This window comes from Poecilia formosa, unplaced genomic scaffold (genome assembly GCF_000485575.1).
Source record: "Poecilia formosa unplaced genomic scaffold, Poecilia_formosa-5.1.2 Scaffold3, whole genome shotgun sequence".
NCBI classification, from domain to species: Eukaryota; Metazoa; Chordata; class Actinopteri; order Cyprinodontiformes; family Poeciliidae; genus Poecilia; species Poecilia formosa.
The window spans coordinates 1,473,366-1,496,921 of record NW_006799942.1 but is presented as its reverse complement, the minus strand read 5'-3'; the positions used below and the strand labels follow the sequence as shown (position 1 = coordinate 1,496,921).

At 38.3% G+C, this 23,556-nt stretch overlaps 2 protein-coding genes across 2 annotated transcripts in view; one reads left to right on the top strand and one right to left on the bottom strand.

Moving 5' to 3' along the window:
• The first annotated feature begins 1,166 nt into the window (after positions 1–1,166).
• LOC107836479 (septin-4-like) lies at positions 1,167–6,599 on the top strand. The gene is made up of 10 exons (XM_016672536.1): positions 1,167–1,280; positions 2,228–2,314; positions 2,406–2,529; positions 3,220–3,354; positions 3,456–3,573; positions 4,297–4,398; positions 4,479–4,575; positions 5,067–5,229; positions 5,344–5,446; positions 6,413–6,599. Exons 1-10 carry the CDS (start codon positions 1,271–1,273, stop codon positions 6,482–6,484), a joined length of 1,011 nt encoding a protein of 336 aa, XP_016528022.1. The 5' UTR covers positions 1,167–1,270; the 3' UTR covers positions 6,485–6,599.
• A 4,901-nt stretch (positions 6,600–11,500) lies between these two features.
• Positions 11,501–23,556, bottom strand: part of mntb (MAX network transcriptional repressor b) — a 20,158-nt gene continuing 8,102 nt past the window's right edge. Inside the window, exons 2-6 of the mRNA XM_007553793.2 lie at positions 21,533–22,127; positions 21,412–21,453; positions 20,767–20,878; positions 14,195–14,387; positions 11,501–13,096 (exon numbers count right to left, since the gene is read on the bottom strand). Coding sequence (XP_007553855.1) covers positions 12,288–13,096; positions 14,195–14,387; positions 20,767–20,878; positions 21,412–21,453; positions 21,533–22,127 — 1,751 coding nt within the window. The 3' untranslated portion in view covers positions 11,501–12,287. The remainder of the gene's footprint in view (positions 13,097–14,194; positions 14,388–20,766; positions 20,879–21,411; positions 21,454–21,532; positions 22,128–23,556) is intronic.

The window sequence follows — 23,556 nt, the reverse complement described above, 5'->3', positions numbered from 1 at the left end:
AGTAACTAGTTACATTTACTCAACTACATTTACTTGAGTAACTGTTTCTTTTTTAAATGTACTTTTAGGAGTATTTTGCTACTTTTTTTCTTTTACTTGAGTATTTTTATTATGAAGTATCGCTACTTTTGCTTGAGTAAAATTTCCTGATTCTGGACCTACTGAATGAAAACAAACATGTTTTAACCAAAAACTCACCAGACACAGACCCACACCTGCAGATTTTGTATTAATGGTTTTATATTGAAACAACCTGATTTAGAAAAAAATTATTTTGTCTGATTTTATTTGTTTTTACTTGTAGGAATTATTGTAATTTTCGTCCTTAAAATACCAAAGTTTCCACTTAATAATTTGGTTCATCTGATGATGTAATTTTTAAATATTAAATGATTGATAATTTGATCAGTTAGTCAGTACTTGAGTCGACTTTTTACCAAATACTCTTACTCGATAAGAGGATGCCTTTTTACTTTTAGTTGAGTAAAAATATGTGAAGTAGTACTACTCTTACTTTAGTACAATTTATGGGTACTTTACCCACCTCTGATCATTGTTTACTCCTCTTCCACCATGATANGTTCATTTTTCAAAATCATATTTTAACAATGTTAAATAAACTAAATTTTCAATTAACAAATTAAATATTTAGTTTGTAAATACAAAATATTTAAAATAAAATCACTAACGTGAAAACATTCAGCTAAATATTTACATGTTTAAGTCTGAGCTCAACATTTAATTTTCAAACTAAATATTTATTCTCCAAATATTTAGCTCAGATGTAAATATTTAACTTGCTAACTAATTTTTTTATTTGAAAGCTACATATTTAGTTTGTAAAAATATTAAGCTTGGTAATTAAATATTTAGTTAATAATGCTGATATTTATAAATGTAGGAATGCCATGGTGAAAATATGACTTTAAAAAATTAACACCCACATTTTTTTCTCTGTCACAGGCTAAGTAAACCTATTGCTGTTATTTTTTTACTGTGTAACTTTACAAATGGACTCTTCACTGCTGTTGTTGTCTTAAACTATCATTTACTATGTGTGATTAATCGTCACAGATTCATTGAGTTGGGCTTGTTGAAGGCCACAGCAGTAACTGGTTGCTTCATGATGCTAAAATGTGGAAATGCTGAGTATTAATATGACGTTCATGTCTTCGTTCTGCAGGATCAGGACAAAGAGTACGTGGGTTTTGCTACGTTGCCCAACCAGGTTCACAGAAAGACGGTGAAGAAAGGATTCACCTTTACGCTGATGGTGGCAGGTGAATATTTAAAAAAAAAAACTAATTATGCTGCTAGAATAACACAAGGCAATTCCAGTCAGAAGTTTCCATCATTTTTTACTTTTACTGATTTATTTTATCCACTTTTTCCCACTGGTGCCGTGATTATGCTTCAGTGTTGATGTGGTTTTGGGATCGTTGTGTCAGTGGTTTGACACACAGCTGTTGCTTCAAATTAAAGTTGAAAAACGTGCAGGCAGTTCTTCATCTTAATCATTTATTTATCAGCTTTGTAAAATGCATCAGTGTCTCTGGAAGAAAAACAGCCCACAACATGATTCTACCACCACCATGCTCAACAGCTGCCCCAGTATTCTTGGTCAGAATATTGTTTGTCTTATCTGACTCGGAGACGTTTGTCCAGAAAACATTTAGTTTGTCCAGCTTTGCGTTGAGCTCTATAACTTTGGTTTCACATTTTTTGTTTTGGATTTTCTTCTGGATCATTTTGGCTTTTATTTTTTAGTAACTCTCATTTTCTGCCATAACATTCACTACAGTTTTTAGATGGACTCATAGAAAAACACCTTAATTTTTCATTGTCTGATAAAACTAAGAGTGAAGTTTTTGGTCACAACTATCAATACAAAAAAATGGTGAAAAATGAAAGCGCATACGAAGGTGGCAACATCATGGGAGTGTTTCAGTTGGGAACTAATTATTTAGCTTCCAAACTAAATTTTTAATTTGAAAGCCAAATATTCAGTTTGTAAACATTAGTTAAGAAGTAAAAGCTTGAAAATAAATAAATAACTATGCTAATGATTCTAAGCTTGTGGAAGAAAACCTCAAATAATCTGGCCCAAAACACATTAGAAGGCAGTTACTTTTTTATTTAATAAAAATAATAATAAGGAAGATGTGATGTGATCTGATTTGATTATTTTTAAAGTGACTTAGAGAAATGTGTGTTCCTGTTATTGTAGGAGAGACTGGACTCGGCAAATCCACACTAATAAACAGTTTGTTCCTCACTGACCTCTACAGAGACAGAAAAGTTCCCAATGCTGAGGGTGAGCTCACCTTCATCACTTATCCAACCATTCAGCTCTTCTTAGAGAGTTTTTAACTCTGCATGCATCGTTACCTTTGACTAATCTGCAGAGCGGATCGGTCAAACGGTCGACATCATCAAGCACACCATCGGCATCGAGGAGAAAGGGATCAAACTGAGGCTCTCCATCATAGACACGCCAGGCTTCGGAGATGCCGTCAACAACACAGCGAGGTGAGCGGACGTGTTAAAAACAGCTTCACACTGCTGCAGCAAACAGAGTATTAATAAGCTCCTAAATATCCAAGACCTCACCTGCAGAAATCACACATATATACAAATATAATCTCATTAAAACATTTATCAGACTGCCAAAAACACAGAATATTAGCAAGTAATTTTGGTCAAATATCTTCATTTGAAGTAAGACAAAACTAATGCTTAAGTAACTTTTCAGCAAAATATGTGAGCTTGTTTTAAGCCAATAATTCCTTAATATTGATGAAAAAGTAACAAATCCACTGACAGATTATTTCACTGATAACATGGGAAAATATCTTGTTATAAGTGAAATAATCTGCCAAGGGAACTAGAACTTTTTCATCAATATTAAGAAATTAATGACTCTAAATAAGCCCTTATATCTTGCTAAAAAGTTACTTATTTATTTTATATATATTTTTAACTTCTTTCCTCATTTATTTTCCAGTTATGTATTTATTTTCCTTTCTCTGCATTATATTATGATTGTACAAATACTTTAAAAACTATTTTGTTGCTTATGCTTAATTTTGACAGGTTTGTTAAACGTCACTCGGTATCACGGAGTGTGTATAAAATAAATAATCGTGAAACTGCTTGCATTAAAACCATCTCCTGTTGGTTTGCTGCTCTAATCACAGATATTTTATGTGTTTGCATCAGCTGGAAGCACGTAGAAGACTACATTGACCAGCAGTTTGAGCAGTATTTCAGAGATGAGAGCGGGCTGAACAGGAAGAACATTCAGGACAACAGAGTCCACTGCCTGCTCTACTTCATCTCTCCATTTGGCCACAGGTTCGCTCCTATTTCTGCATCTAAAGATGTTTTACAGCCTCAGCTGCATCCATGCAGCATGTTCACAGTTTAATCATGTTTTGTTTTCCCTCTGCTGTCAGTTTAAGGCCCATCGATGTGGAGTGCATGAAGGCTTTGCATGAAAAAGTCAACATTATTCCTCTACTGGCCAAAGCCGATAGCCTGACACAAGCAGAAGTCTACAGCAAGAAATTAAAGGCACAATAATTTATGATTCAGTAGTTTTCTTTACTCAAATCTAAAAATAATCCAGGATGCAACTATTTATCTTGTACCATTAAAAGCTCATTGAACAGTTTATTTTTTGTGATTGTCAGAGTTGGGTAGTAACTAGTTACATTTACTCAACTACATTTACTTGAGTAACTGTTTCTTTTTTAAATGTACTTTTATGAGTATTTTTGCTACTTTTTTCTTTTACTTTAGTATTTTTATTATGAAGTATCGCTACTTTTGCTTGAGTAAAATTTCCTGATTCTGGACCTACTGAATGAAAACAAACATGTTTTAACCAAAATCTCACCAGACACAGACCCACACCTGCAGATTTTGTATTAATGGTTTTATATTGAAACAACCTGATTTAGAAAAAAATTATTTTGTCTGATTTTATTTGTTTTTACTTGTAGGAATTATTGTAATTTTCGTCCTTAAAATACCAAAGTTTCCACTTAATAATTTGGTTCATCTGATGATGTAATTTTTAAATATTAAATGATTGATAATTTGATCAGTTAGTCAGTACTTGAGTCGACTTTTTACCAAATACTCTTACTCGATAAGAGGATGCCTTTTTACTTTTAGTTGAGTAAAAATATGTGAAGTAGTACTACTCTTACTTTAGTACAATTTATGGGTACTTTACCCACCTCTGATCATTGTTTACTCCTCTTCCACCATGATAGTTTTCTTCTGTTTCAGATGAGGGATGAGATCAAGCAGTTTGGGATTAACATCTACCAGTTTCCAGAGTGCGACTCGGATGAAGACGAAGACTTCAAGAGACAGGATCAGATCCTCAAGGTCTGACCTGGAAATGAGATAAAAGTGGTGTCTCTTCCTCACAAGCTCTAACAGTTTGACATTTTGACCTCTGTTTGCAGGACAGCATACCATTTGCTGTAATCGGGAGCAACATACAGGTGGACAGTAAAGGCAGAAAGTTCAGGGGTCGCTCTTATCCCTGGGGTGTGGTGGAAGGTACGAAACAAACTGCTTGCCAAAAGTATCGCATTTTGTCACTTTACACCCATGGAACCTGAATGTGCTGAGTTTTTTTTTGAAGAGATTCCATTTAATGTATTCATCCACACCAAAGAATAGATATAGGAGCTTGTTTTAAGTAAAGTATCCTTAATACTGTTAGAAAAGTACTAGTTCCATTGGTGAATAAATTCATTTCCATGTTATTAATGAAATAATCTGCTAATGGAACCAGTACATTTTCATCAATATTAAGGAGTTACTGACTTAAAACAAGCTCCTATATCATACTGAACGGTCAAATCTAACTTTTGAACTAGAAACTAGACAAAAAATACTTGGTAAGATTTTTCAGTTTTGTTATTAAAATAATGTGGAAAAAAACCCACCTTCAAATCAACGTATATCCTTAAATCGTTTAAAAAGCTTTTTATCCTTAAATTAAATCTATTTTTATGCATTCTCTTTTGTGACATTAATCGTTGTAGTTGAGAACCCGATCCACTCAGACTTCCTGATGCTGAGGAACATGCTGGTGAGGACGCACATGCAGGACCTGAAAGACGTGACGCGGGAGATCCACTATGAAAACTACCGGGCGCAGTGCATCCAGAACATGACCCGCATGATGGTGCAGGAGAGGAAACGCAGGTAGGCGGAGCCAGGACCCCTGTCAGCGTGGAGAAATTCACGCAACAAACTAATAAGGGGTTATTATTGATGAATGGGGCACACATTTTTGTTCTTGTTGCGTGTCTGTTTCAGTTTACGGGAGAAGCATCGCGAAGGGAGCGAGGTGGACTTTCCTCTTCCACTCGCAGCAGTTGACACCGAGATGGAGAGACAGATTTTCGAGAAAGATGAAGAAGTTTGTATCCTCCCCTCTCACTTATATGGATCCCCTGCATGTTATTATGTCCAGAAATTAAGCGCATGCGCACATCACTGGAGGGAAAAAAGGCTATTCTTTTACATGCCATCCATAGCCGCTCTCACTCCGGTGGTATAATAATTCCGTTAACTAAATGACACCTGTAGATGTAGGTATTATTAATTTGGTGCTGCGTGCCACAGCAAAGGGAAAAATAACGCAGAAGAAGCGTTGAAGAACAACTCAGAAACACGTTTTTTTCTCGCTCTCTGTGTCGGCTACTAAGCAAACACGTTGTCATAGCAACTGACAACAACGCCACAAGAAAAAAAACAACAAAAAAACACTCAAGTATTTTCTACAAAAAGAAAACATTCAGTGCGTAACAGTATTATGTTTCAGGCTTGATGTTTATTTTGCTATTATTAATAAGTGATCACTGTTGTAGATTAGCTACCGCTGCTGTTACCAATGCTAACACAGCAGTGATAGATTAGCTGATTCTATTAGCTAATCTAGCAGGTGGTTGATTAGCTAATTTAAACACTTGCTCTACTGATGGTCTGTCAAGAGTTGGTGTTTAGGTCGCCTTTTTTTATTTTTTTAACTGAACCGAAACACACCGAATTACTCGTCACATCTACCTGTTACAGTTGTCAAAGTCAAGGTAGCATAACTGAACCACTTAAGTTATTTTTTTCTTAATTAAAACTTGTTGTTATCTAGTTGTCATAGTGTAGCAAAGCCCTCCGCCCCTTTTTATTTTATATCAGGTGTGCCTTTAATATTTAGCGTGTTATATTGACAATTTAACTGCTAAAACCAATGCTAATCATTCTTGGCAAGCAGCTTTTTGCCCTTCACCAGGGATCTTACGCACGTGACGTCACATAGGAGCCCATATTTGTTGTACTTAGGTGAAGTAATCGATCTGCCACTGATTTCCTTCTGCTCTCCTTTCAGTTGAGAAAGATGCAGGAGGTGCTGGAGAGGATTCAGGAGCAGATGCAGCAGAGCCAGACAGGCACCTGCTGAGCAAACAGAGACTAAATCTTCTGCAAACCACCATTTCGACAAGTTCAAGTGAGAGCTTTCAAAAAATGGACCAAAATGTCTCAGTGGATCTTCACAGGGAAGGAACAACAACTGTGTGACAACTGGTTTGTGTTCATATCAAGAGAGCTGGTTGCATGGTGTTCAAACAGTGACTTGTAGTGAGTTCAAAATGCAATATAGAAGCTTTATTTAAATTTTAACAAAGCTCATTAAAGCTTCTAACAATAAAGAGGCAAAGAATATTTAATAAGGCCACATTAAAAAAAATCTTTGGCTGACGTCACTATTTTCTGATTAAAATATCATAAAAATCGTGTATGATCTTACTTTTATTTTATATTACCCATCCTTCTCCACAAACATCTCTCTCATTATGTTGTTAAGCAAAAAAAAAAAAAATCGTCCTTGTTTTTAATTTTTCTTTCAGTTTCAAAAATCTGGCAGCCTTGAACGGTTCTGTTCCGTCTGTTTTCAGTTTTTTCAATGCGTAGAAGAAGAGCCCTGTTGCTCGTTGTGTCTGTGCGGCTCAGCACTGCCCCCTATCAGTGAGGCACGGTACTTTCTGCTTCAGCATGCGCATTTTCACTGCGCATTTATGGCCAAACATAAAGACGAAATATGCCGCACACATTCATTAAACATATCAAACAGACCGTAGAACGCCAATATATGTTGAAAAATATTTATTTAAACGAGTACATTGGCGATATAAAGACATACACTTGTGTGGTACAGCGCCCCCAGAGGTGAGGTACAGTACTGCACCGCAATACATCTTTCATGTTTTTAAAAAAGAAATGGGTAAATCCAGCGATTTTGACCATAAAAATGTTGAAATTACCAATAAAAAACAATATATAGAGAATTCAGGAGCACAAATTGATTTTCTCACATCATTGTTAGCATCTATTTTACTTCTCATGTCCTTATTTATACTTGTCAGGATTACAGTGAGGAATCGCCTCCCCTGACTGTACGTCACTGTTGGCTCCATTTGTATTTGCTCTGGGGAAAATTAGTGCTCCAACTCATTATTTGGTGCAAAACTGATGCAGCATGATGCAATGACCCACAGGTAAACCGCTTCGCAAGGAGCTGTACTACGACTCAAGTTCAACATAGCGGTGTTTGCTCTTCAACAAAACCTAAAACTCCTCTGAGAGACAACAGGTAGAACAACAGTGATGATGGTTTCTCCTGGTTTTACTCTTTAGGGTTTCATGAAAAATACACAGATGATGTGGATTAATTTAAAAATATAAATATAGTTGCAGGAAAATGTGGCTCCAGTTACAAAAGGAAGAGCCATCTTGCAAACAAGTGAAAACAAGCATCCATTTGATCGCCCTGGCGATCAAATGGAGCCACATTTGTGATAAAGAGTTAAACACGGTCGGCTAAGCTGTTAATTTGTTTTGTTGTACAGCCTTGTTATGTTGGTTTCTTATTCTCCTGCTTTATTTTTGTACTGTCATTATGTTCCTGAACTTCTTCTTTAGTGTTATTCACCATTTATAGTCAGTGTGATGTTGGATTTTTAAAATTTTTATTACATTGTTTTATGTCAGTTTTTTATGTTAATGTTTGTTTTGTAAGGTCAGAAAAACAATAAAATATTAAACCATAAAAACAAACAGACAAATGTGTTGTAAATGTAATAAGATTTATTAAGAATCTTTATTTTTCCATCAGCATAATTCTTCATTAATATGTTTTATTCATTTTCATTATGGTTATTTTCAACAGTGGACAGTTAGATCTAAAAGGCAGCCCAAAGTGTACAGGCGATATATAACTTAAACTTTCTCCATAGGGAAAACATGTTTTTTATATTTTATATATAATATCAATGTAGCATGAGGTCCAGGATTCTGCCCACGTTATACAGTATTGTACATGGTCCCGAAAAGAAACATTAAAAGAGCATTTTTAAAACAAAGGAACTAAACTGCAACCTACATGCAAAACAAAACCGAAAGAAAACAAGCATTTAAGATGCATACACTCATATGCTGAAACATGCGTACGATCACGAGTTACAAAACTTCCATACGTACAAATATTACAAAACTCAATTTCAGTAATAGACAATATTATTTTACCCAGAAAAGATCAACAGGCTTTTTTTTTCTTTTTCCGCTCAGCATTGCAGTCCAACTCAAAATGAAAAGTATTAAAACAACAACAACCCAGAAGTCGTTTTCTCCTCCATTCACTCCATGTACGTGTGTAGCCAGAGTTGTCACAGTGTTCAGGGAAACTGAGTATAGGCACGCACGATAGCATTCAAACAGGCTCGTCTCATAAATCTGTGTAAAAAAATAACCTGCTAACAGCTACACACACACTCACTCACACACATACACCGACCATCATGCACAGGGCAAACTGCACAACCAACAAACAGCCATGCTACAGGTACAACAGGGTTAAGTAGAGCAGAGAATATATAAAACATATAATTACATTTACAGACATAACGCAGGGAAACGGCAGAGGAGTAAAGGAGGAGATCCACCGTGCACTGCAAAAACACAAAATCCTACCACATACTTTTGTCTAATTTAAGTGCAAATATCTTATTATACTTAAAATAGGATAAAACAGACTTAGAAGTTATGTTTCAGCAAGATACAGGAGCTTGTTTTAAGCCAAGTGTCAAACTCGAGGCCTGCGGGCCAAATCTGGCCCGCCATGACGTTTTATGTGGCCCAGAGAGTCATGTAAATAGAAACCTTGAAAATAACAGTCATATGCTTAAATAATATTTGATCAATTAAATGAAAGCAGTTTTCAACGGAAGATGATTACCACCACAAAAAAGAAATCTGAATATTTTCTTAGAATTTTGACTTTTTCCCAGAATTTACCTGAATTATTCTGACTTTAATCTTCTAATATCAAAAGTTAAAATTCTGTGGGGAAAAAAAAATCAAACTTCTGAGAAAAAAAAAAAGAAGAAACAAAGTCAAAATTCTGGAAAATAAAAAGTCAAAATTCTAATTATTCATATTTTAGAGGTTTACCACAACCGGCCTTTTGAGGACATTCATAACCTTGATAATCTTGATATGGCCTTCAATAAAAAAAAAGTTTGACATCCCTGTTTTAAGTCAATAACTCCTTAATATTGGTGAAAAAGTAGTAGTTCCATTAGCAGACATTTTTCCCATAAGTAAAATAATCGGGTTCTTTTTCATCGATATTAAAGAATTATTGACTTAAACAAGTTTCTCTGGCCCTGTTTACACGACAATGATCCAATGAAAATGGAATTTTTGTTTCGTTTCGATCAACACGTTTACATGAAGACGTTCTAATTACAATCTTTGTTTACACAGAAACGGCATAAATCGACAAGGTGTAATGCCCCTGCCACACCACTAGTTGGTGCGAGGCTTGGACAAACAAAAGTTCTCCCTCCATTCTTCATCATCGACTACATTGTTTACAAAGTTATCCCACCACTGGCTTGCTCTCCCAGGTCGCGTCCAGTAACGCCTCCTCGACGTGTTTCTTCGTCGCGTATATCCGCTAATTAACGGAGTGGAGCTGCATGAGATCCGTCTTCGATGATTTAAGTAAAGAGGTATAAAATGAGCATCGTGTTAGATTTATAAGAGTCAGAAGCACAAATAATACTCTGGTATCTGGCATTTTCTGTAGTTTCTTCTTCTGTGGATTGGAGAGAGCTGTCATGAAATGTGTCATGCTACGCATGAGCTGAGGATTCTCTGGAAAAAAAGATCCGTTTATTCTGTTTACAAGACAACGGACACCAGTACGTTTTAGAAACATCGCAGTCTGGAACCCGTTCTCAAACTGTGCCGTTGTCAGAGAAAACATTCGCCATTTTCGTGTAAATGTACAGTGCAAACGCAACGAAACTCTTCCATTTTCACCAGAAATCGTCGTCGTGTAACTGGGGCATATATCTAGCTAAAAAGTTCCTTGGAAGTTTTTTTTTTTTTCAGGTGTACTAAGATATTTGCAGTAGAAACTAAACCAAAGTCATTTGGTGAGATTTTGTGTTTTTGCAGTGCGTTAACGTACGATAATGAGAGAATGACGCGTTTAGTCTAACATAAACATTCACACACACACACTGATTTACTCATTAGTGGGCGTCAGAACACATTCCCAATTCTGACTAAGAGCATTTATTTCTAATCTTTTTTTTATTATTATTATTTTTTAACAAGAGCGACAGATTTTAATTTTATTTTTAGACACCAGCTCTTTGAGTGGAAAATATTAACTAAGGCTCACAGTATCTGCTGATATGAGCAAAGACCAATTTCCAGAGCCTCAAGAAGCGGTTTGAACTTCTACGGACGTCAAAAAGTGCCATAATTCGATAAAAAAAAAGGAAAAAAAATACCTTCATAGCTAAAACCAATCACAATTACAGTTAATATCCCAATCTGATTAGGGTTTAAAATAATCTTTTAACTTTACCAACATGTTTCTTTTATCTGGAAGAACTTGGGATCTTCTTAAAAGATAAATCATTATAACACCAATCAAAACATGAAAAAAGTAGGTATGATTTCTGTAAAGGGAATAAAGAGTTTTCCACTCATTCTCAAGAAAGGTTAAATAATTTTTTGAGATGAAGTTTCTAAAAAATTAAAATAAAACAAATTATTCATTATTTTTAGATTATTTCATTTTTGTTTTCGACCTACGTTTCATTTTAATTCAGAAACATGCTTCTGGATTGATTGAAACTTTTAAAATTAAATCTCTCAGAGAGCTTAACTGTGCACTGCACTGGAGCACAAGAGCCATAAAATAAATTTAAACTGGAATATTTCTGTATGGTTTTAACAACTGATTATTTTTCCAATTATGCATTTAATTACTGCCACATTCAAATAATCCCAACATATTTCATTAATTCATTTGTTTGTCTGAATTATGACATTTTTGATTAATTATTACCTTGTGGCACTTTTAGCACTCAAAAAAAGCTTGACGGGTGTGAATGACATCAGTGTAAGCTGTGCTGTACGGCAGCAGGGGGCGCTGTGGTAACAGCCAGAAAATAAAAAGCACAGAGGGGGAACATTGAGACAAGAGCAGACGGAAATTGTTGCATGAAATGTGAATTTTTCCTGTAGGTTTCTGCTCAGTATTATCACCCAACATGTGTTCATATAATCAGATCCAAACAGCAGAACAGAAATTAGCAGTTAAACAAATTCTCTCTATTTTATGTTTGGTTTGTGAAGTTCAAATTTGGGTGAAGCTGGAGCACAGGAGGGAAAAAATCTGGAATATTCTCCTTCGGACATGACCGAAGCAGTTGTGAATAATTTATTTAGATCAGTGAGCTTCGTCTTTATCACATCAGTGATGCTTCTCCTCTTCATCACATCAGAGTGTGAAACACACTCGTATCACTGCATTGAGAGCTGACGCCACCTTTCACCGAATGAGCGCAAGGCTGATGGAAGTGAATCTCTGGAGCCTGAGAGTGAACTGAGCTTATCGTCTTAGTGCTTCTGGTTGCAGAGGAAAGGAATAAAAGAGAGAGAGGCAGGAAGAGGAAAGGTCAAACTAAGTTCCTGACGTTGCGGCGAAGCCAAATGTCACAGTCTCGTTTTCACCAACAATGGCCCGAACCCGCTGAGTCTGCAGCAATGTTGTCATTAGCAGACTGTGACCGAAATATCACAAAGATTCTCGCATCCAAAGCCAACGGACCCGACCGAACGCAGATCCGGGCCGTCTGAATCCAACTCGCCTCTCCGTCGGGGCGTGCGGAGGATTTTCTGCTTTAGGCCAGTTTGAGCGTGCTGACGGGGAAGGTTGGGACCGTAACCATGGTGACAGGATTGAGGACAGCGGCCTGGCCAACCAGCTGAGGGTGCGGGGCGAGCACCGCCGTGGGTTTCCCCAGCGACGGGCTGCCCTGGCTCACCACGGCGGCGCTGCTCACCTGCGCTCCATTAGTGTTAGCCTGAGCGCCGGCCTGGACGTGCGGCAGCGCGTGGTGGGTGAAGGTGTGGGTGATGTGGCCCACCATGGTGGGCTGGGTGACCGGCACACCCTGGGGGTACAGAGTCGGGAGGTGGGAAGCGAGGGGCGCCCCCAGGTGCGCCACCGGGTGGACGGTGATGTGTCCGATGGGCTGGGCTATGTGCTGGTGGGTCGCCGTGACGGGCGCCGCCGCTGCCGCCGCCATCGGCTGCGGGGTGGAGGAGGCGGGACCCGGAGAGGGGGCTATGTGTGCTAAGTGTTTGTGGTTGGCTGGGAGGGTGTGACTGACTGAGTGGATCACCGACGGGTGTGAGACGGCGGCGTGAGCGATGACGGTCGGCTGGACCTGCACAGCTGGAGTATGAAGAGGAAGAGGAGGGGGGCCGGGAGGCGGCGCGGGGGCGATGGCCTGAGGAGGAGGAGGGCCAGCAGGAGGAGGGGCGGCGAGGACTCCGGAAAGAGGAAGAGCGGCGTGCTGGATGGACAGATGTGGAGCCAGGAGCGGCTGGGCTTGAAGGATGGACAGAGCCGGTTTCTGGAGGGACGCTGGAGCGGGACGGGCTGTAGCGTCTTCGTCCACATCCTGGTCGAAGTTGTCCTCTCCCTCTGCAGAACAGACACAAAACTGTGACATCATGACAGGAAACTGCGTTTACAGAAGCAGTTTCCAAAATGAAAACATTTTGTTTTCATAGTTTAGCTTCTTCTGCGACATAAACTGGAAAAACTTGTACATGTTTTTTTCCTCTACAACATATAATCCAGAAAACTTTTAAATGTATTCATGTTTTTTAAAACTGAAAACACAGAACCAATACAGCAAAAAGTAATTGCTAGGGGTGCAGCGATTTCTAGGCCTGTAACGATAACAAATGAGACTGGACGATAAATTGTCCCAGAAGTCAAAATGTTGTTTGGAGACCATTTTCCAATAATGTAATGATAAATGCATAATAATGCTGGAACACATTCCTAAAGATCAATAAACTTTAAACTCTAATGAACGTTTAACACTGGAACTGGAAGACATTTTAAAAACCCCAAATAAATAAACAAAACAACATAAACAACAAATAAAATTAATTATGAAGTTTCTGTCAATAAAATTGTCCTTCAAATTAAGGTTTAGTTGAGACCAAAGCATCAGACTGAAGACTGCAGTCATCCAGTATTTGGTAGAAAGAAAGAGAAAAATTATGAATCAGGCAAATGGAAATTACTGAATTCGTTTTAATTTATCATGCAATTAATTGATTTATTGCTTAAGTTCTAATTCCACTAGCAGATTATTTGACTAATAATACGACATTTTCACATGTTATAAGTGAAATAGTCCAGCAATGTAACTTGTTCTTTTTCATCAATATTAAGAAATAATTTACTCAAAACCAGCTCCTATATCTTGGTGAAGATTTGCTTATGAGTTAGTTTTGTCTTATTTCAAGTGTACTAAAATATTTCCACTAAAAACTAGACCAAAAATACTTAGTAAGATTTTGTGTTTTTGCAGTGCAATTTAGTAGAAAGATAATTTCTTAGTAAGTTTGCGGAGCTTGAAATACTGTTTTATAACTCATCATACTGTCTATTAATCATCTTCAGCAAACCTCTGAGGCCTTTGCAGAACAGCCGGATTCCTACCCACCCAGGTTAAATTGCACCGGTGCACTAGTGAAAAAACTGCGTCTGGCAGCCATTTTGCACCTGAGGCAGTAGACGTGGAGGCCTGGTCGTCCTCTGGCTGGATGGTCTGTCGGAGGACTCGGTCGATCTCCATGGCGTCCATGTTCTGGCTGAGCTCGTTCTTCAGCTCGGCCAGCCGCTGCTGCGTGGAGATCTTCTCTCTGGCCAAACGCTCCATCTCGTGCTCAAACTCCTTCTCCTTACGCTTCAGAGTCTTCAAGGGGAGAAAATCACCAACAGGGTGAAACAAACAGCTTCCATCAAATTTAAGATAAAACACACGATGATTTTCATTCCAAAATGAAAAAGTAGGAACAGAAAACAGATTCTGCAAAAACACTGAAATTGTTCAAGTTAAGTTGACTTTATGGTATAATTGGTACAAAATTACAAATTAGATTATATTTCCATGTTTAATATTCATTTAAAAAAAACTCATCAGTGCAGAAAAAAGTCTGAAGTTAAATATCAAACAAGAAGTTGAATTAAAACAAGAAAAACATTATCACCAACTAATTAGGTCCATTATCAACTTCAGTATGATTATTGACATCCTAATAAAACTAAATATTCCTTGCTAACACAGTTAATGTAAAGTAGTAGTAAATTACACTTATTTTCTTTATTAAATGAAGACAACATAATTTTTAAATGTTGCACAAGTATATTTTGAAAGGTAATTATAGAACGGTCTAGTCTTATCTCTGCTTGTACAACAAGCTCTGCAGCCGCACCCAGAGTCAGCAGACACACCAGCATCATTCCACTGGGAGGACGAGGACCTGCATCATTAAAAGATGCCTCTGATGTCCCCTGTGAGCCACCGTAGTCGTGTAAATGGCAGCTTGTCATGGTGACACACTTCACATGTTGTGTTGTTCTTTTTGTACTGCTGTCTTTTTAAAGACAAAACATCAAGATGACGAGGGTTTTCTCTAGCACTCCTCTCCCCCCACTTGTTGCTGCGCACTGCTCTTCAGCTGGCTGACAGCAAACTCCTACATATTTCCTTTAATGACGAAATGGAAAAATTCAGCTGCTTGGAAATATTTGTGTTTGGAAAAACAGAGACGGTAATGTTGTGAAATCTAAACGAGCTCCACCCATCAGTTTTATTAAAGGGCCGGTGTTATGACACATGGTGCCTTTTTATTACACAATCAAGTAACTATATTACCTTCAGTTGCTGTAGATAAACAAAATTTGGCTTCGTAATTTGATGCTTTGTAACTAGTCTCTGTCTCTTTAGCTCCTACTCTTTCTGACACTCCACTTTCGGTGCATCATTCCAACGTTTCTCCAGGAACGGTAGTTTACAACCGTTCCTAGGAGCTTTGGATTGAGAAGCAGTTCATATAATAAACTCATCACACTCGCAGTTCTACTTGGTGTTTCCTTCCTGCTGCCGCTAGTCTGAAGGAGCTTTGGCAACCTGAATGGTTGACACAGGCGATTCAAGGATTCCTCAAACGTGCATGAATGAGTCAAAGCGACACTTTGATGAAGGAACATGAAATAAAGCGTGAAAGAGTAAATTTTACAATTTTACATTTAACATAATTAAGACTACACCTGCAAGCAGCAAGGCAGACTGGCTACTTACCCAGCTAAAATCACAGCCGTGTCAAGAGCAGAGCGACAAACGTACATCCTTCTGCTGAACTTAGTAGGTCTCTATCCAATATTTCTGCTTCAATTTATGAATTAACCCTATAAGACCCAAGTTTCAAATGTTCACCTGGATATATTTGCTAAATTTAACTGTACGAAATTATTTAAATGTCCTGTGAATAAATATATTTTCCCATTTATCCATAACAACTGGAACTTTCAATATCTAGCAAGTTATTATCGCACTTTACTGTGTATTAAAAGAGTGTCTCATCAGATTAATTTCACTTCCTGCTATGGCGGGGGTGAAATTACCGTAATAACCTGACATTGGAAAGCACAACATCTCCCCTTTTAGAAACTGTTAGGTAAATTGTATCATTATCAATTATTTGTTATACTGTTTTATATGTTGTTAGTTTATGTACTCTTATTTGTTTTAGTCATATGTTTTTAGAAATGTTTCTATATTGTTAACCACTCTGCTTCCTTCTTCAGAGGAGGCCTCTCTGAAGAAGAGCAGTGACAGCAGCTCTTCACAGAACGCCCTGCTTTGACCTCTTAGATAGCTATAAAACCATCGCTGTGAAGATTCACAACTTGTCCTGCTTGATCCTGGGTCAGGAACTAGATAAGCTAGTGCGAGATAGATTGTGTTGTTAGTTAGTGATAATCTTGGCGCTGTGACTGTGTGATGAAGTGTCTTTCCCCCTCCCTTTAGAGTTACAGCGCTCTCTGTGATTAGGGATCCTAAAGACAATAAAAAGAGAGGAGCAGGCAAATGTGCTTCAGAGCAGTAGGAGATTGTAACTGAAAGCACATCTCTGTCTGTTCTCCTCGCGAGTATTAAGAATCTAACTTTCTCTTGTCTTTCCTGTGTTATGTGCTGTGTTTAATAGGTGTCAACTCTGACAGAAACCATTAGAACTTTTCAGATAACAGCAAAATGTGGCAGAATAGCGGTGCTACAAATCTGGCTGGATCGTTGCCTCTAAGTTCAGTCTGGAAGGGTTAAAACTCAATAAAACACAAGTAGATAAAATACCGGCATTATAAATGTAGACATGTTTAATGCTTGGGTCTCAAACTCCGGTCATCCTGTAACTTTTAGATCTAACTCATTAGCAGAACTCTGCAGAGCTTGATTACATGTTAGTGATGCAGTTTAGCCATTTAATTCAAACGTGCAGGACAAGGGACACATCTTAGACTCTGGCCCTCGAGGAATGCAGTTTGAGACTGCTGGTGTAAATAATTTTGATTCTCTGTAATCATGGCAGCAAAGACTATGAGAGTCTCCTACCAACCTGTGCTTAGCTGCAGAACGTTTTGTCCTGTAGACACTCACTCACCAAGTGAGCATAAGACTGACATAAAACCTGTCATGAACATGAAAGAGTCTTCATGAATGTTTATGGCTGCTGTCATGATGCATCATACGTGAAATAATGACACTTTTAGTGCAAATTTGACACTTTTAATGGACTTTTCATTGACTTTACTTTAAAACTGTCATTATTTACAGAAGAATGCAAACTTGACACTTTTAATGTAATTTTAATGCAACTTTGAATTAAAAAATGTAATTATTTACTAAATGACACTTCATGAAGCAGTCATAAACATTCATGAAGACTCCTCTGTTCATGACAGGTGTTATGCACACGCCTTCAAATAAAAAGAAACTCAAGGAATTATCTAGAGTCAGTTCTCTGAATTTCCTTTAAGAAAATGTTTTACTTCCAGAGGGAAATATGCAAATCCCTTTCTTATCTTGGATAAAATCATTTTGCTTAATACCCTGCCATTTAAAAGGCTTCTGTCCCAATTCTGATTGGCTGAAGGGGGGAAGTGTGGCGATTCCAGTTTTTTATTTTCTGGTTGAGAAGGAAAAGGGAAGAAAAGCTTTTCCAGCCCCAATACTCCATCTGTGTGACCCAGTTTCTTTGCGTGTCAACTGGCGTAAAACACCACATAGCGTGACAGGCTAAGGACATTAACATAGATTACAAGAGCTGGAGAGGGATGAAGGTTAAGGAAGGGATTTTTGTTTACGTCTACTTAATTTCATTACAGCACATCCGAGTCGTTTTGTGAAAACTGAAAACAACAGAGTAGGTGAAACCCAATGTGATGCTCTGGCAGTTCAGGAAGGAAAGCCATATTTCTGTCTGTGGGCCTCGTAACGGCGCCTCACGTGAGCCACATTCCTCTCTGCTCCATTCACTCTCCAGCTACCAGATCCAGGCCGGAGCGACTCCGACCCCTCAGCAGCTTACGGTTCAACACAAAAACTCACAGGGAGATTTAATGACGGTGAGTAAAACAAACACAAAAATAAAACTGAGCTTTGCAGCAACAGGTTGTTTTTAATGAAGCTTAAATAAAACTGGTGGCTTTTATTAAAAAGCAACTTTCTCCACATGATTTCCACACAAATGTATTCATATCACTGAAACACTTATAAATTTTTTCAGGTTATAACTAAAGCTAAATAAAATCCAACAGCTTAGAAAGTAGATAAATAAGTAAACAAGTAATTTTGTTCCTGATTATGCATTCACGTTTTTCTCTGTCCCACCAGTTTCTTGTTCTCTTGTTTCTTTTAAACTCGTTTGGAATAAATAAATGAATCACAAAAACGAAATCTACCAAAGAGTAATTCAGAAGTTGAGATTAAAAAAATTAACCAAATTAATTGTGATGAATCGATTGTTAACTAATTTAATAATTGATTAATTGTTAATCGGAGTATACAGACTCATTAAAGGCCATTTGCTGAAAAATCTGCCGCAAAATGTGCCACATTTTTTATCTGATTAATTGCCAGAATAATTTGTTAATGAATCGATTACTAAAATAATTGCATTTTGTCATGGTGATGGCAGCATTGTGCTGTGGGAATGTTATTCTTTAGCAGAAAGAAAATTGTTCATGTGTTACAATGACTTTTTGCAGAAAGATTTTTTTATATTGTATTGTTATTTTTGTACCCCATTCATATTCATCTACTTTGTATTAGTCTAAAGATAAAATCCTAGTAAAATGTACTCAGGTTTCTGGTTTATAACACAACAAAATGTGAAAAAGTTCAACAGTAATGAAAACTGCAGCAAAGACACAGGACAACTCTGAATGAGTCCACTACCAACTACTACAAGTTCTGGAGTACTTTTGTTCATCCATGCAAACCCGGTCACCATTCGTCCTGTGGTAAATCACTAAGGAAACTGCTGCCACCCATAGCTGTTTCCGTGGCAACCTCCTACGTGGGATCAGGCTGCTAGAGAAGCAGTTTGTAAAAGAAAGAAGGGTAAAGTACAAGGCTGCATACAAGGAAAGATGTGGCTGGACGTTGGCCAGCTGGGCGCTTTGGATCGGTCCCTCACTATGCCCTTCCCCCCTCGTCCCCCTCTGCTCTTTTATTCTTTCCTTTTAAAAGATTCCTGCGTCTCTGGAGTAAAAATGTCTGCTCTTGCAGGCTTAATTACAAATCCAACAGGTATTTCTGAAAGGAAGAAAAAAAAAAAAAAAACAGAAGCCCTTTTGGTACCCAATAATTTTGATACAAGTCTGCAGAGATGAAGAGGAAAAAGCTGACATCGCTATAGTGCATCTCTACCTATCCCCCTGTTATCACCATGGAAACACAGCTACATCGTTAACACCTGTCATCGCCTCCCTCCCTCCCTCTCTCTCTGCAGTCTCAAAGAGCACAGCGGATCAGAGGAGGTGAGTGACGGTGATGTCACCGGGTTTGCTGTCGCCATGTGCTCAGATCTCACATGGCTCAGAAACAGAAAGACAGACCGCATTTACAGGTTTACATGAGCGCCGCTGCCAAAACAGGAAGAAAAAATATCTGGGAGGGTGTGATTTTATGATTAAGTAGCTGTTGAACACCTAACAGCATCAAAATGAGCTCATTCATTTTCAGGGAAAACTGCATGGAGTGAAAATGAACAGGAGTATGAATGTTTTAAAGTCCTGAATAGGATTAAACAGAAGTAATTTACGAAATGGTGACAGAGTCACCCCAGTGTTGAAACAAAAAGATGTAAAAAAGAAAAAACAAGGTGACAGCAAAACAGCTCACAGGAAAAATAAAGGGTAACTTTTCAGCTAAGGTCAAACAGAGGCATAACACCAGTGTCACAGTTCGCTGAAGGTTTAAAAAGTTAACGTTTCAAAATGTAAAGAAGCTGCCTGCAGCCTGGCTACTGGAGCAGACAGCCTGACTAGTTAACCAGCTAATATCAGCTCACCAGTGTTGATCTATAGGAAGAAAAACAAAATGCTGATTTACATCTAAATCAAACTAAATAAATGCATTACAGAACAAAACTGCAAATCAAATCTATACAAGTGTTTCAGTGTTTGTTGAAGGCTATTTGTTGGTTAAAGAGTTAAACTTTTATTCAGATTTTCACCCTCCCAAACAGGGTCTCTAATCCACCCGGCTCCGCTCCCAGGGGGGTTCCTGTTCCCCGTGATCTTGCTGCCAGCCGTGTTATGAACAAATTCCCCCATCTCTTGGCCTATTTTAGCTCCGCTCACTAACTTTCCATTGCGCAGCACATTGAACTTCAAATGTCAGAGGATTCGCTGCAGAAAAAGGCGACACTGCATTTACTGTAGCCCCAGGCCGCAAAGTAGTCAACCCAGAGAAAACGTCACTTAATCACATCCAGCATTAGTTCTCTGCACAACTAAATCAAGTTCTGAGCAACTATGATTGCTTTTTACTTTTTTAGCTAAAACTTTATCTTATATTCTCACGTTGATGTCAGTTCAGATAAATTGCCAAGCCAACCAGTCATGATGATGGGAAACTTATGAGTTCATTCAAAAAAATTTTCTTTTGAATTCACTGCCAATTTTCACCCTGAGAGAAATCAAAGGGGCTTTGGCCGACAGAAGAGAGAAAAACAGCAGAAACAAGAAGATAATGAGACTTTTTCCAAAATATTTGACCTACTGACCTGTATGTAACGGAGTGCACTGCGCAGAACGCTGAGGTTAGAGGTTTTCTTCTCATCAACATTAGGAACGTTTTTCTTTAGCGTCTCAAAACACTCCTTTAGATGTGCTCTCCTGCAGACGTTTAAGAAAAAAACAAAATAAAATTTTGTTTCACCGTTACAGCATTTACAAACTGAAAAAATGCCAAAACAATTTCACTGAATAAACTCTACAAGTAGGTCTTATTGTCCTGCACAGTATCAATTCAGGTGTGACAGCAGCAGCAGATGTAAATGTTCACATAAATGTTCTTAAAGTGTTAACAACACTATATAAAAAAAAAACAATAATAGTCATCACATACTGTACAAGATTGTGTAGTTATTAAAAATAAAGATATCAGACTCGTGATCCAAATGTTGGGCAACTGAATTGGATCACTTTTTCAAAAATGTACATAATGTGCATGTCTGCTGAACACTGAACAAAACAAATGAGTTAAAATACAGCATATCAGTGCAGAAAAACACAGTGGAAATGTTATTTAAAAATAGTAGAAACAGTGTAAGTGACTGTATAATAAATGTCTGGATGTTGTTATTACGTTTAATTCTCGATACTTTTTCATCAGCTGCAACAATAAACATGTCAACATAAAGACTAACCTGTTCTTTTCCAGCTTATTGTGCACCTCTCTGGTTCCCGCTCTGGAAAATAAAATACCATGTAAACATGAACAGATCCTCAAACTTAAATTAAATGCACCATTCAAACACATGAACTAACCCTCCAGGTCTCCTCTTGCCCTCCATGCCCCTCAGGTCCTCTATCGTCACGCCGTTGGGGCGTGACTGAGGTGTAGGTGGAGCTTGATGGGGAACCAGTGCATGATGGGAGCCAGAGCCATTGGTACTAATAGAAGCCGAGTACTGAATCTGCATCTGAGGCTGCTCTAGGCCGGGCTTTACGTCTATCAGCTGCTGAGCAGGTTCCATTTTGATCTGGGAGGGGCACAACAGGTGATGAGACACTGACTGCTGCTGCTGCGGCGGCGGCGCCGTAGAGGAAGTGCCCTCTTTTTTGGGAGGCAGGGGGCTGCTGAGCGAAGTGGCAGCTGCAGCGATCGGCGTAGTGAGAGGAAGGGGGGGGACAGAGGGTGTCGCATTGACAACCGGGACCATCGGGATGACGGCGATGGGAACTTGTGAAGGTGGGAGAGAAGGCGGCGGAGGGGCTGGAGGATGATGCGGCTGCTGGCGAAGAGCTTCATCGGCCCAAGCAGTGTGGTTGGCTCTGACAGGCAGAGGTGAGGTGACAAGCTCCACATGTTTAGACTCAGCCTCCGTCTTGATGGCTTCCTTCTCCTGAAACGGCTCATCCTCTGCAGAAAAGCGACGGATAATATTCGGTCAGAAACACAGCACGTTGAAATTCACATAAATTAAAGTGATTCATAATAGGAAGCAAGTTATTGATCACTGGGTTAATCTAGAGCTGACTGCTCTTATCAATAATGATTCATTAAAAACTTTTGTCTTTCCATAACATACAGGGATCAATTTTTCATTTATTGAATTTAAAAAGACAAGCACATCATTATATTTTAACTTTTTTTGTCAACTGTATTAAATACTGAATACATTTAAAAAATGGTGGTCTTCTCACATTATTAAATGTAGACAGTTCTAGAAATCAACCGTGCTTATTGGCATCATGTCTTTTTCCATCATGTTACAATTTTTATAAGTTATGCCCTCCACTTTTCTGTCACATCATCGCCTTCGTAACAAATCAGTAAATATTGGCTGAGAAGTTGATGCTTCTTATTAAGGTCAAACTTAAGGAGCTTGTCGAGTGTTTATGTTTCGAAACAGAATTGCATAAAATGTATTTTGCACACCTGAATCCCTTTGGATTGTTTCTCTTTTGGGCTCTGGTATGGCACCGCCATCTTTATTTTTGTATCAACTGCCTCACTTAAGAATGAACGGTCACATCCTACTCAGGTTGCCGGCAAAACACATTTTAAATATCCAAAATAAATAAACAAAACAACAAGAACAACACATAAAATGAATTATGAAGTCTCTACAAACAAAACTGCCCTTCAAAAAACAACTAGGTGAGACAAAAGCACCAGACTGAAGACTTTTGTCATCCAGTTTTGGTAGAAAAAGAGAGAGAAAAGAGAAAAACGATAAATCACCCAAATGGAAATTATTGAACTTGTTTTAATTTATCATGCGATTAATTAATTTATTGCAACATACCTAAAGTCAGCTTCACAACACCTTATGCAAACAAATGCCGTTTCCCATCATGTGGGAAACGGCGTGGAAACAAGAGAAGCTGTGTGAGAAGCTCTGCCCTATGATTGGACTGGTCCAGTGCTGAGCATGCCTCCAGCCCCAGGCTACCTCAGGACAGCTGACCAACAACAGCAGAGGACAGTTGTGAGACACCAGCATTTGCACTGGGACGGTCTAAAAATAAACCACCAGTCGAAGATAAAAGCATTAAATTAAAAAAAATGATAAAAATACCTGCAACACACAGATAACGATGCAAGTGAGTAGTTAGTACACACTGCAGCGCCAGGCTCAAAGTAATGTGGAAAACCCTGCATTACCATGGAAACAGCTACATCAAAAACAGAAGATCCCAGGGATTCCTCAACCTGCATGCTGCTAATACAGCAGCCAAACACTTCCAACACAATAGACAATACCAATTGTCAAGAGGCCCAGCTTCATTAGGCAAGACTTTCGTTTCTGTTCTGCATGACTCTGCAAACCCCTTGATGGCGCAAT